Raw genomic sequence first — 13,642 nt, forward strand, 5'->3', positions numbered from 1 at the left:
TTATTACGCTTAGCAAATTTACCTCACAAATTCTTTTCTCTAGACCAACATTTGGGTCATGTATTGTCGAATTCTGAAAACGTTCAAAATATAGCTGTTTTGCACGGTTTTATTAAAGCAAGTTTGTTTCCCTTTTATACAAACTTGTAGTTATTATTACGCTTAGCAAATTTACCACACAAATTCTTGGGTCTAGTCCAACGTTTGGGTAAGTTTCGTCGAATTCTGAGAACGTTCAAAATTTAGCTATTTTGTACGGTTTTATTAGAGCAAGTTTGTTTCCCTTTTATACAATCTTGAAGCTATTATTACGCTTAGAAAATTTACCACACAAATTCTTGGGTCTAGACCAACGTTTTGGTCAAGTTTCGTCGAATTCTGAAAACATTCAAATTTTAGCTGTTTTGCATGATTTTATTAAAGCAAGTTTGTTTCACTTTTATACAAACTTGTAGTTATTATTACGCTGAGCAAATTTACCATACAAATTCTTGGGTCTAGACAAACATTTGGGTCTAGCTTTGTCGAATTCTGAGAATGTTCAAAATTTAGCTATGTTGCACCGTTTTACTAAAGCACGTTTGTTTCTCTTTTATACAAACTTGTAGTCATTATTACGCTTAGCAAATTTACCATACAAATTCTTTGGTCTAAACCAACGTTTGGATCAAGTTTCGTCAAATTCTGAGAACGTTCAAAATTTAGCTGTTTTGCATGGTTTTATTAAAGCAAGTTTGTTTCCCTTTTATACAAACTTGTAGTTATTATTACTCTTAGCAAATTTACCATACATATTCTGAACATTTATATATACGTACTATAAAATATTATTACATGCACAATCAGGAACACATATATAATATTTTGAACATTTATATATACGTACTATAAAATATGCAAATCTGTTGATATAATTAATCTATAATATTTTATTATTTTATGAGTGATGATATGCTATATTTTAATATTTGTGCATGTAATTTAATATAAAAATATATAAATTATATAATATTATATTATTTTATGAGTGATGATATGCTATATTTTAAATATTTGTGCATGTAATTTAATATATAAGTTATATAACATATTTTTTTATAAAATTAAATTGAGCTTGTAAATAATTTTCTTTGCAAAACATATTTTCATATTGAACTTGTAAATTTTTTTTTATGTATTACACAGTTTATATAAAGCTATACATTTTGAACATTATTGTTTAAATAAAAATTTTGAGTAAAAATTTTAAAATTACTAAAAGTAGTTTTGAGAGAGATTTTTTAATTAAATATACTTAGGAAGTGAAAGAAAAAATATAAAAGTAAGTTGAAAGGGTGTTTTTGTTCAGCCAACACTAAATTATTTTTTAGGGGGACTTTTGTTATAATAAACATAATTTAGGGGTCAAAATGTATAATAAAAATTTTATAGTTTTGTAATATGTTTATTAGCTGTAAAGTCGCATGGTAAAACATATTTCAACTCTATCCTCTTTCTCTCTCTCTAGGGTTTTGTTTTTCATCGATTGCACGAAAAATTCCCTAATTGTTCGTATCTATTCGATCGAAATGGTCAGCAAATGCGCGTTCCTGATTTCCAATTAGCTTATACGCTGTTGTTGGCTTCCCCATTTTGTATCTCGTGCTGTGATTTATCGAATGGTTTGGTTTAATTTGTGGGAAAATGGAGGCGGAGATTTGGAGGCGAAAATTGAGATGTTGCTGAATGTAGAGAAACAGTTGAGGCAAGTGGGTGATGTTGCAGGTACGAGGAAGGCCGTCACACCTCTTGCAATTCTTCTTCTCACACCTCAAACAATACCCCTCATTTTCTCCCTCCAAGAAATCCAAGGCCGGCGAAGGAGAGACGCCGCAGTTCCGTCCTCCCACCGCCAAAATACCCTCACCCAACCCCACCATCAAACCATTTCCCTTCTCCTCTGGTCACTTCTCCGAGGAAAAAAGTTAAAGAAAGCAGGTGGAGTCATTTCTTTTTTCTTGCGTTCATTTCTCACCCAAAAGACAGAGTAAAGAAAACCAAGAAAAGCAGGGGGGAGAGACAGAGCGCGAAGGAGGCCTCAAATTATGGTATTGCGAAATGTTACTGCTGTTTGAACAATCTTCTTGGCCCAATATTTTCTCATGTTCATATATTGATAGATAAAGAAGGAATACTGGAATACTCTCTGTTGATGTCCTAAGTTTGCTCTCACTGTAATGTAAAATATGAGCAAGAGTGGAAACATAATTTTTCAATACGCAGGCCTTTCCCTCTTTTTTTTTTTTTTCTTTTTTTCATTTAATCCGTAATACCCAAACCTGAGGGTACATGTCTGTATAATTATCCCGTAATCTTCCATTGTTATTCCAGCTCTTAAGATTTGACAATTTGTAGGACGTGAACATTTATCTAAATCATGAGTGTTCCATGGTTGCTCAGGTTCATTGCTAAGAGGATATGAATCAGACAGGAGACCTGCAAACTTGACAATGATGGCTTTCAGAAGGCATATTCCATTGATTTCAGACCACTCAATGTACTGCCCGCTGCTGCATTCCAAGGGGCTCATTATATTTCACCATTGAAAAGGCAAATAATCTCGTATGCATCTGGTGAGCAGAGATTTCCGCTTTTCTTATGACTTGTAACAGTTAATTTTCAGAACCATGCTAGTTCTTTTTGTGAATGATGAATTCTATTACATGAAGTTTTAATGGAAGCCACTTTTTCTTTTATGATGTTTGGTCCCTTTGACCTGTCCAAATCCAATTTTCATCCCTCTTTATCTTCTAATTCAAGAACCAGCTTCAATTTCTGATGGTTTTAAGGGCCTTTACAGTTTATCATTGTTGGTTATTACCACGAACAGTTCAGTCTCCTTTCCAAGTTGAATACATTCATCATCTAATACCATATTGTGAGTGAGAGGGTGTTTCTGCTGTTTGAACAATCCCAAATTAGGATTTTCTGTACAGTTTGGTCTGATGTAGACGTTATTCGTGATATTCCTGTATTTAGTCAGTTTGGGTAATATTGAAGCTGATGAGCTTCTGCTCAAATATTGTCTCATTTGGTAATTTACTGAGTTGTGGAGCTTTGTGAGTACATGTATCATGAATGATTATGCTACTCAAGATTGATTTATGATCAGCTACCCCCAAAGCACTTTTATTGTATTTGTTCTCGAAAATATGGAACTTGTTAATAGATCTGAAACTTATGCGAACCAATTCATTAGTTCATTGGTAGTGCTAGCTATTCTTTTGAGTGGATGGGTGGGCTGGTCCTCGTCCTACGTTTATCTTTTTAATGTTGTTCAAGGGTTGAAGGAGTACAATATTTGGGCATGGAGATTGGGTGGTATTAAGTTAACACTAGTAGCACAATGACATTGGGAGGAGAATAAATGGAACATAAGTATTGTCAAAATCTTTTAGATACCTTTGAGGACTTACCATGCTGGCGATCAACATAACAAAGCACGACGGTCTTGTATATAAGAGTGTCATTTTTTGCTGTGTTTATGTGTATGTAATGATTCATGTTGTTCTTAGTTGTATGATGCCTTATAAGTCCATGATTGATGGTTGGTTAAGGCTTCGTCTTAACAACTGCTTATCTTTTTAAGCAATGCATTGGTTGTTCATATATATATATGTGTGTGTGTGTAGACATTTGCCACATCTAATGCATTTGTCAACGTCTTTGTGTTTCAATGTTTCTGGACCACATAGGTAACCAAGCTTGTACACTCGTTTAAGGAAGGTTCGGAGGAATGGTCCAAGAAGGCGGTAGAGCTTGAGGAGTCATGAAGACTTTAGAAGTAAGTTCTATTTGTAATTTATTTATCCAACAATGGCGAATGATGCACAGTACACTAATTCCTCTTGTGAACATGCAGTTTGGTTGTGGAATTTCAAATATCTGTTTGTCTTATGTCTTAATGCATGCTGGACGCAAATGGAAGGTGTATGAGGTGGCAAAGACGGTCTTTGAAAACAATGACACAGAAACTAGAAAGTCTTTGCAAAGTGATAATGGTGGTAAAAAGTCGATCATTTTCTTGGCTTTCACTCTTCATATCTTCCATCAACCATTCCTTTATATGTTTGCATTGTTATCTTGAGTTCTTGATATTTATCATCTACATTATGGGGTTGTGATTTTCTTTTTATCTATGGCAAGTTTGTTCCTTTGATAAATAGTGTTGGATGCTTTTTTAGTGGTTTTCAATTACTTTACTACTGTGGTGTGGGTGTTTCTCATCTTGTTTTATTTGGTTGTGCTTTTATGTTATCTCATTCAAGTAAACGATGTGTATTGTTCTTTGTGGTATATGAAGCTCTGTGAGACATATTTTGTTGTTGGGATGTCTGTAATTGTTTAGCATTTTAGGATTAGACTCTTGGTTCAATTGAAATTGCATGAAACTTCTCATATTCTAATTTTGATTTGAGATAAAACCATTTCGAAAGTAAAGAATTCCATGACATATATGTAGTGTTAATTAACACATAGGAACCAGAGGGTAACTTCCTTTTAAGTTTTCATTTATCTTTTGTTATCCTATCAAAGTACTTTTGTTTTGTTTTCTTTTGCCAGTTACTATCAAGCTACTTCTGTTTATATTATTTTTTAGTAATTTGACAAATAAATGTGATTTAGGAAGTCATAAGATTGAGACATGAATGTGCACTAGCGTTATGTGATTGTTGCTTTGATTAACTATGGAGTCGTTGAGGCATAATTTCATGCATTTTGAATTGCTTTGAAACAGAGTTGGAATATCTTTGCTTCTACTAAATCTTAGGATTCTTGTGAGATCATATTTGTTTGCTAAAACTCTACCCGATTGATCCTTATATCCCTAACATGGGACATGCATCCATTTTGAAAAATTCAAAGGCCCTTCCCCTTCCGGAAAAAAAGAAAGAAAGAAAAGGAAATTACATCTACTCCGCTGGTTTAGGTCACTTAGTAACTGGGTAACTTCATCACAAATGTTGTTATTCACGTAAAACGGTGGCCGGAGCTATGAGTATGCAAAGCACTTTAGGTAAAACGTGTTTTGGTTGAGTAACCGGGTGCCTTCACCACAAGTGTTGTCATTCGCGTCAAAAGGCCAGAATGCGACGTTTTTTGGTTGAGTAACCGGGTGCCTTCACCACAAGTGTTGTCATTCGCGTCAAAAGACCGGAAAACGGCCTAAAGAACACAAGTCGCGGGCAAAAACAAAGGAAAAAAAAGAAAATAAAAGCCGTGACTAAAGAAAAAGGGGAAGAAAAAAGGAAAAAAAATTCATTAGTGGCCAAAGAAAAGAAAGAAAAGCGAAATCCGTCCCGACTAGGTAGATGTAAGGAGATAAAAGGGTATTGTGTTAGCATCGAGGATGATAACATTTTGAAACCCATAGATTTTGTGGAAGCTTGATTGTCCTCCTCTATACTTGGCAAAACGAAGTGTTGTGATGTGATTGGCCTCTTACCCTCGTTATGATAAGTTAGCATTTGCATAATGTATTGCGGCGTTTGTGTTTTGAGATTATGTGCACATAGTATTTCATTCTGTTGGAAGCAATAATTGCGGCAGTCCTTTCTTTTCTTTATTGATTTATTAAAAAATTGTCACATTTCTTGGTGCTGAAAATTTTTGTGTGTAAAATCCTCTACTTTGGCATGCCTTTTCTTATGTGACTACTATTTTTTGTTGGGAGGAGGAGGAGATAGATTCTGGTCTTGTATTTATTGTAACAATATTTTAAATTCTATATTATTATAGTTTTCTTTAATCTTATGAATTATTCCCTTTAGATTGCCATCCCAGCAGGGTGAGGGTGCAAGTTCAGTATATAGGCAGTAGTGCATCTTACATGACCGCCCCTTAAAAGGAAAATGTATGTGCTTACATGTAAGAGTTAAAGAAGTCTACCATGCTGCATATAGACAAGTATTATAAATTTTTCACTACTAATCTTTACTGGCCCGTGAATTTATCCAGGTATGTGAGGTTGGGAATCATTGTTAACTAATAATTGAAAATAAAATCAGATTCCTTTTTTGTGTTCCATCTTTCTGTTAAACTCTTTAATGAAGTTCATCAAATATCTTTCAGTTACATTTGCTACACTTGGTGAGAACACCAGATGATGTCCCTGGATGTGCTTCTTAGTGCTGGTGTTCCGTGGTGCAGGTGACTATTTATATGCTATCATATCATGTTTATCATTTGTCCCCTACACTCTTATGCAGAACCCATTCATTAGTTCATTGGTAGTGCGAGCTATTCTTTTGAGTGGCTAGGTGTGTTAGTGCTCTCCTGCATTTATCTTTTTATGCTCTTGAAGAATATATGGAACATAAGTACTGTAAAAATCTTTTAGGTACCTTTGAGGACTTAGCATTCTGCTAGGGATTTTCTGTTGCAGTTTTTAGTGACAGAATATGAAATAAAGTAATTTCTACTGTGATAACGAACAATTTTTTCGCTCTTATGATCATCTACATTTCTTAGACTAAATATATTATAAATTAGTTACTGAACGAGGTTCTTCTTATTTACTTTGTTATTTAAATAGGATATCTATGGTAGAGAAATTTCTGTTTTTCCTGCTCCAAAGGGACAAATGATGACATGGAAGGAGTCTTTACTTGATACACCTACCTATAGTTGGGTATGCTTGTTTTACAGTGTTCCTAGAACGGGCGTGTTCTTTTTCAGGTAGGAGATGTAGCATTGTCCATATTTCAAAGTATGGTAGCCGCTCATTCAGATATAGATGATGCTGGAGAGATTGTTGCACCAACCCCCAGAGTAAAGAGGATCTTGTCAAGCTCACGTTGTCTTCCACTTATTGCACAAGTAATACTTTTAAGTGCCTGTCCTTCTATTGTTGTGTGTGCTCTTGTCCCAATTTGGCCAACTGAAAAATCTACTCAGACTTATTAGAATAAAAAATTGCTAAAAACGCAGAAAGTTATGCTTATTATTGTATCTTTAGTTTATTTACCTGGAGAGCCTGAAAAATGTAAATGTTGATATGTGGTTTCAAATAAGTTCCATCAACCTTTTTACTCAAATATTTGAGATTTTCAATCTGGCAGTTTTATGATTTGTATTTGCTTAGGGATAGTATGTCGAGGATTATGTTGATGGATATGCGAGGGTGGGGTACAGCATTTCCGACTTCTGTTAAAAGAGTTCTAAATTTTGCTTGTACGTAGATCTGGTACAAGTTGGTTCAAAAGAATTATGAATGGCTGTTCATTTTGTTTTTCCCTTCCCTCAATCTTTACTCGCTTCAACGAGCAGGCCATTCTTTCACGTACATAAAGCACTGGGCCCCTTAAAGCATTCCTTTGGTTATGAGCTTGGTTACATAAAAGATTGATGTGTGGCACGTAGAGTAAAATAGGATCAGAGCTTTATCCTACAATAAACCGGTTTCCTTGCAAGCCATTTAAAATGGGAGTTAGTTGTCCGGTATTTATGCTTATCATCACATGAGATGCACATTGGAGACTGATTGAGCAAACAACTGTAGAAGGGTCACTGGAACTATTGCACCTCCTTAAACTAAGATACAGTTTCCGTGTAATATGCACTTAGGATATCCACGTGTACTAGTATCCTTAAACTCCTGGTGTTTTAAAGATGCAACTTTTCATATTCTCTTGTGCCTTTTCATGGTAATTATATTATAAAACTTTCACTTTGGAAGTGGGGTAACTTTTGTTCCTTTCTTTGCCTTCCACAGAGGTTTGAGATGTTTTCGTTATTTTTTCTTTTGTTTTTAAGTTGAACTAGGCAGTGGCTGGATGGTGGCTCCATCAATATGCACATTGTTTCTCAATTTCAGAGCTTTGTTTAATGAACCAAACTCTTTCCTCTATTTCTTATGTGCAGGCATTGCTATCTGGTGAACCGACTATTGTTGATGCTGCTGCTGCTCTGCTGAAAGCTACAGTTACTAGGAACCCAAAAGCAATGATCCGATTATACAGTACAGGCGCATTTTATTTTGCTCTGGCTTACGCTGGATCTAATCTTCTTTCAATTGCCCAACTCTTCTCAGTGACTCATGTTTATCAAGCTTTTCATGGTGGTGAGGAAGCTGCAGTTTCCTCTTCTCTACCTTTGGCGAAACGAAGTGTTTTGGGCGGCCTCTTACCTGAGTCATTGCTTTATGTACTGGAACGTAGCGGCCCAGTTGCTTTTGCCGCAGCAATGGTTTCTGATTCTGACACTCCTGAGATTATTTGGACACACAAGATGCGAGCAAAATTTGATCCGTCAAGTAGCCCTGAATCTGCAACTGGAGTTTGCTACTTGTCTTTCACCCCAAGCATCTTTTGTTAACATTTAGTATTTACATTCTAAAACATGGTGGTAGTTGAGTCATCCTCAATGCAAATAAGTGCTGCATTTAACTCTCAGTTTTATTTGATTAGGTTCTTCAGCATCTTGGTGATTTCCCTCAGAAATTGTCACAGCATTGTCATTCCTTATATGACTATGCTCCAATGCCACCAGTGACATATCCAGAGCTGAAGGATGAAATGTGGTGTCATCGTTATTATTTCGAAACTTATGTGATGAAATTAGATTTCCTAATTGGCCTATTGTTGAACATGTTGAGTTTTTGCAATCATTGCTAGTAATGTGGAGAGAAGAGTTAACTCGAACGCCAATGGACCTTTCTGAAGAAGAAGCTTGCAAGATACTAGAGATTTCCATTGATGAAGTATCCAGAGACGACGCCCCTAAGAAACCAAGTTTTGAGTCAGTTGAGGAGATACCTAATATATTAAAGCAGATTGAGTATATTGATGAGGAAAAGCTCAAGAGACAGTATAGGAAACTTGCAATGAAGTATCATCCAAACAAAAATCCTGAAGGGAGGGAGAAGTTTCTGGCAGTGCAGAAAGCTTATGAGTGCTTGCAGGTATCCCAAATTCCTTGATCCTGTGTGAGGATCTGTCGTTACTCATAGAAAACGGAAACTATATGATTAAGCTTGAGAAAAAAATAAGATCATATAGACAAGGGATCTTATAAGCTGCCAGATCTTATTTCAAATGAATTAGTCGACTTGTTTAGACGCCGTTTTCACAATTAAGCTGTTTATTTGACTGGTAGAGAGTGCTCTAAAGGTATTTATGCTGTCAAGATGAGCCAAATGCTTTTCTACACATATAAATGGATATCAGTATTGGTTTTAAATATATCTTGGAAATAGGAAGGACACGTGACTATATATATATTTTTACTTCTTAGATATGATACTACCGCAATTTAAGGTGTGGACCAAGAAATAAATTTAAAATATATAAATTTAAGTGGCTTTTGCGGAAGAGTGAAAATGTAAATCATAGGGCTTTCCTATGAGGTTTGGACTACTTACATATGTTTCCCTTTGGTTTTGTTGCGTCCATCTAATATTTCATTCTGCAATCAGTAAACTTCTTGGAATATGATCAGCAAAGTTGGACAAAATTCCTAAGTTGAACCCTCATATGAGGGTTTTTATGAGGCATGTCTTTGGCCTTAATGCAATCCTCTCTAATTGTTTGTATTTCTTCATATTTGAGTTCCATGTTTCATATTTTCTTTTTAGTGATCTACTGCTTTCTTATTCCTCTTCCTTAGGTGACCATGCAAGGATTGCAAGGTCCTCAGACTTGGAGGTTGTTGCTTCTCTTAAAGGGCCAGTGTATTCTGTATAGGCGATATGGGAATATATTGATGCCATTCAAATATGCTGGATATCCTATGCTCTTAAGTGCCATTACAGTGGACAAGGATGATAACAATTTTCTTTCCTCTGATCAGCACATCTTCTAGTTGCATCCCCCGAGCTTGTTTGGTTGATGTAAATTCGTCATCTGTAATTTCCATATCATTCTTCTTTAGATAAGTACTTTGTAGATGTACTTTTGCTTATGCTATTTCCACATATTTAACTTTCAGGTGCGAGTCTTCACCATTCAATGGTGAAGAGCTTGTGAGAGATGGTGGAATACCTTTTCTTGCAACCCTCCTTTCCTGTTGCATGTGTGTGGTCCAACCAGCAACTCCTGCCACTGAACCGTCTGCTACTATTGTTGCTAGCATAATGCGAACCTTTTCAGTTTTGAGTCAATTTGAAAGTGCGAGAACTGAGATGCTCGAATTTTCAGGATTAGTTGATGACATTGTTCATTGCACTGAACTTGAGCTTGTTCCTGCTGCTATTGATGCTGCCCTGCAGACCATTGCTCACCTTTCTAGCTCCTCTGAAATTCAAAATTCCCTTTTGAAGGCTGGTGTACTGTGGTAAGATAGATCATTATATTGTTATGATTATGCTTTCATCAGTTTTCTAGCATGAGATTCTAGTCTCTGGAAGTTTGCAGAACACTACTGTTTCTGTTATGGATTTCTTGACTGTCCTTTTATATTTATCGCTTAACCTGGCTCCAAGTGACATATTGCTCAGTGACTTAGCTTTTATTCGTTCATTACTTTTCACTCTTTTGCCCATATAATTCTTCGTAGCTCATATATGGATATTGAATAATGAAATTACCCATATTGGTCTATTTATAATGCTCTTTGTGCTCATGTGGATGACTTTGTTGCTGGCATTTTCTCTGTGTCTGTCTGAGCTTGTATAGAAAACTTATTTGCTTGTGAAGGTGGTCATATTTTTATTTTTTTAAATTGAACAAAATGTTGGAACTCTAGTGTTGAAGATGCTTTGTGGTGACTATTCTTTGAATGGCAGTAATGTACTTTTTCTACGTGAAGTGTGAAAACTTAAGCTTTATGAACAACATGAATTTTGAAGCCACTGCATCATCTGGCACATGACTGTTACATCTTACAAAAACCACTCCGATGTTTCTCAAAAAGTTGTCGTACCTTGATGTTATAGTTTTCTCTTGTGGTCTGTTACTTGAATCGAGGTCCATTTACAAACTTGAGGGTTCATAGAGTTAATGTTTATTTGTTCGGTACCTTTTGTCGAGTCAATTTGCTTGCAAAGAGAGTCCAACTTCTATTTTAAAATTGAACAAAATCTTGGAACTATTGTGTTGAAGGTACTTTATGGTGACTATTCTTTGAAAGACAAAATTTCTTTATTCTATGGCACTGTGGAAGTTTATGGTTTATGAACATTGTGAACTTGAAGGCCTCTGCATCAGCTGCCATGTGCCTGTTATATCTTAAAAACCACTCTCCACTGTTGCAAACTGCTTTATGGTCTTTCTCAGGTGGATTATTTTGTTTGAATCCAGGTCCATTTCAGAAACTTGTGGTTTTATAGGGTCACTTTTTGTTTGTTCAGGTACCTTATACCATTGTTGCTCCAATATGATTCGACGGCGGAGGAATCAGATAAGACAGATGCACATGGTGTTGGAACTAGCGTTCAAATAGCAAAAAACATACATGCTGTAAAAGCATCTCATGCCTTGTCAAGGCTTAGTGGTTTGGTTGACGAGGAGATCCCGACACCCTACATTCAGGCTGCAGTTGATGCCCTTAGAGCTTTACTAACCAATAAACTTGCAAGCATGCTGAAAAATAAATTAGCAAAAGACCTCCTATTCACATTAAACTCAAACTTGGAGTCCCCTGAGGTAAATGCTGCAGATTTTGCATTTTAACAAAGAAAAAACATATTGGGTGCTACTTGAGCATTGCCTCATCTTCTTGCATCTGTTTCTGCATATTTTCTTTGAATGTTGTGAAACTCTAGAGCACTATAACAGGGCAGGCTTCTTAGCATACCTTTTCTGATATGTAGGCAATACTTGCTTCTTCTTCTTTTGTAAGTACTTTGTTGGTTCTATTAGATGTAGATAACTGAGGGAAAAAAGAGAGGAAAACAATATGTTCATGTTTTTGTTATTAAAAGGTTTCAAATTTACGTCCTTGGATCTTCTTGGCTTTAACTACTTGGTATGTAGTTGTCATGAAGATTCTATAACTGATTCAAGTTTCATTTCTTTTTCTTTTCCCGATTTACTTTTTTACTAGCAAATCCGGGTGTGGTGGTGGAGCATGGATGTTTTCTGGACATTTTGCATTTAAATTTAGAGAACTTAATTATACTTTGAACTGTCTTTTGCACTGGACATAGTATTTAATTCAAAGAATCTCTTGTGGTTTCTCATCTAACATATGTTATGGTACCCGTCGCATGTGCAACTTCTTCAAATTTGTCGTGTAGCCCTCTAATTTATAGTTCTTTCTTTTTCTTTGTTTTTTGGTCTTCCATCTTTCTTTTAAACTCTTCTAACGAAGTTCATCACATAATTTTCTTTCAGTTACATTTGCTATACATGGTGAGAAGACCACAATGATGTTCCCGGAAGTGCTTTAGTATTGGTGTTCCGTGGTGCAGGTAGCTATTCATATGCTATCATATCATTTTTATTATTTGTCCCCCAATGTTTTGTGTTGCTGGGTTCTCATTTTCTTGGATTTTTGACTAATAGGAGCGTATTTCTTCATTGTTTTTGCTGCTCTGATTTAATTTATTTAGTAATAATAGCATTTGTGTTCTACCACCTTGCTTATTTGCTGTTGAAACTATGTTGTTCTCCATTTTCAATTTTCTTTTTTCACAGCATATATAGTCAACTAACATATTGTAGAACTCTTGTAAAGTTAATCTGCCCCTGTGGTAGAGATTGTGTTCTTGCTTGAGTGCTTGGACTCACGTTGTAGTAACTTTTTCCTCGCTTGTACAACTTTTTGACAGCATAAGGATTGGCGGGTGATGAATACAGTTGTTGAACAAAACCTTCCAGCCAAAAGGGTAAGAATAGATTCATCCTCATACACTCTCATTTATTATTTAAAAAGGTATATAATTGAAATAATACATAAGTGGTGTTCACACTTTTATTATGGTATAATATAATAATATATATAACTGTAAATGAAAAGCATAGTAAGTTATTGTGTGTATTATAAATTTGTAAATGATTAGCTATTATATTTCTTCATTTATGACTGTTGTTAAATAATTTTATAATTATTTTTTTTAGTTTTTAATTTATTTGCATAGGATAATGGAGATAGTATTTCTCATTTTTTATGTTTCTTCTTTTTTGTGATGACAATTATATCTCTTTCTTATAATAATAGATTGTTAAATTATGTATAGTAACTTTGTAATTAGTTAATTTATGTAAAATCAAGTTAGTAGTTAAATTCTAACTTGGATGTTATATGATAATTGGATTCCAACGAAAATGGTTTATATGCAAATTATATTGCATAATAAGAATTATTTATGATTTATCATATATTAAAAATTATATGTAATGAGAAAGTCACCATTATTTCATTTATTTTATATTTGTTTCATTTATTAATTAAATTTTTTATTTTATTTGTGTGTTGTGGACAAAAAATGTTTTAAAATTGATGGAACGGATTGGAGTGCTATAAATTAAAATTTTAATTGATTATTTAATTTAAAGATTAATTAAGAATTTAATAATTTAGATATTAAGTGGACCAAATATTTTAATGCAGTATATATGTTAAGTAGTAAGACATCAATTATTTATAGGCTTGTTACACACACACATATATATGTACATATACAATTATATTTGTTGTCATTTTTTATGGTTTAATGATTTTG

The 13,642-nt window shown here is 34.7% G+C and overlaps 1 protein-coding gene across 7 annotated transcripts; it reads left to right on the plus strand.

Annotated features, from left to right (window-relative positions):
- Positions 1-1,481: 1,481 nt before the first annotated feature.
- Positions 1,482-13,094, plus strand: LOC105179755 (dnaJ homolog subfamily C GRV2-like). Of its 7 annotated transcripts, XM_088882280.1 has the most exons (12): positions 1,482-2,087; positions 2,440-2,612; positions 3,735-3,823; positions 3,902-4,043; positions 6,112-6,189; positions 6,718-6,858; positions 7,903-8,941; positions 9,646-9,868; positions 9,967-10,311; positions 11,327-11,621; positions 12,312-12,388; positions 12,749-13,094. In XM_088882280.1, coding segments are annotated over exons 8-11 (678 nt in total). In that variant the 5' UTR covers positions 1,482-2,087; positions 2,440-2,612; positions 3,735-3,823; positions 3,902-4,043; positions 6,112-6,189; positions 6,718-6,858; positions 7,903-8,941; positions 9,646-9,866; the 3' UTR covers positions 12,348-12,388; positions 12,749-13,094. The 7 variants fall into 5 exon arrangements, with proteins under 7 accessions (XP_088738406.1, XP_088738405.1, XP_088738407.1 ...); XM_088882279.1 differs by lacking the exon at positions 3,902-4,043; XM_088882281.1 differs by lacking the exons at positions 3,902-4,043; positions 6,112-6,189.
- The last annotated feature ends 548 nt before the right edge of the window (positions 13,095-13,642 follow it).

The sequence above is a fragment of the Sesamum indicum genome, linkage group LG6 (genome assembly GCF_026168435.1).
Source record: "Sesamum indicum cultivar Baizhima isolate 11 linkage group LG6, ASM2616843v1, whole genome shotgun sequence".
In the NCBI taxonomy this organism is placed as follows: Eukaryota; Viridiplantae; Streptophyta; class Magnoliopsida; order Lamiales; family Pedaliaceae; genus Sesamum; species Sesamum indicum.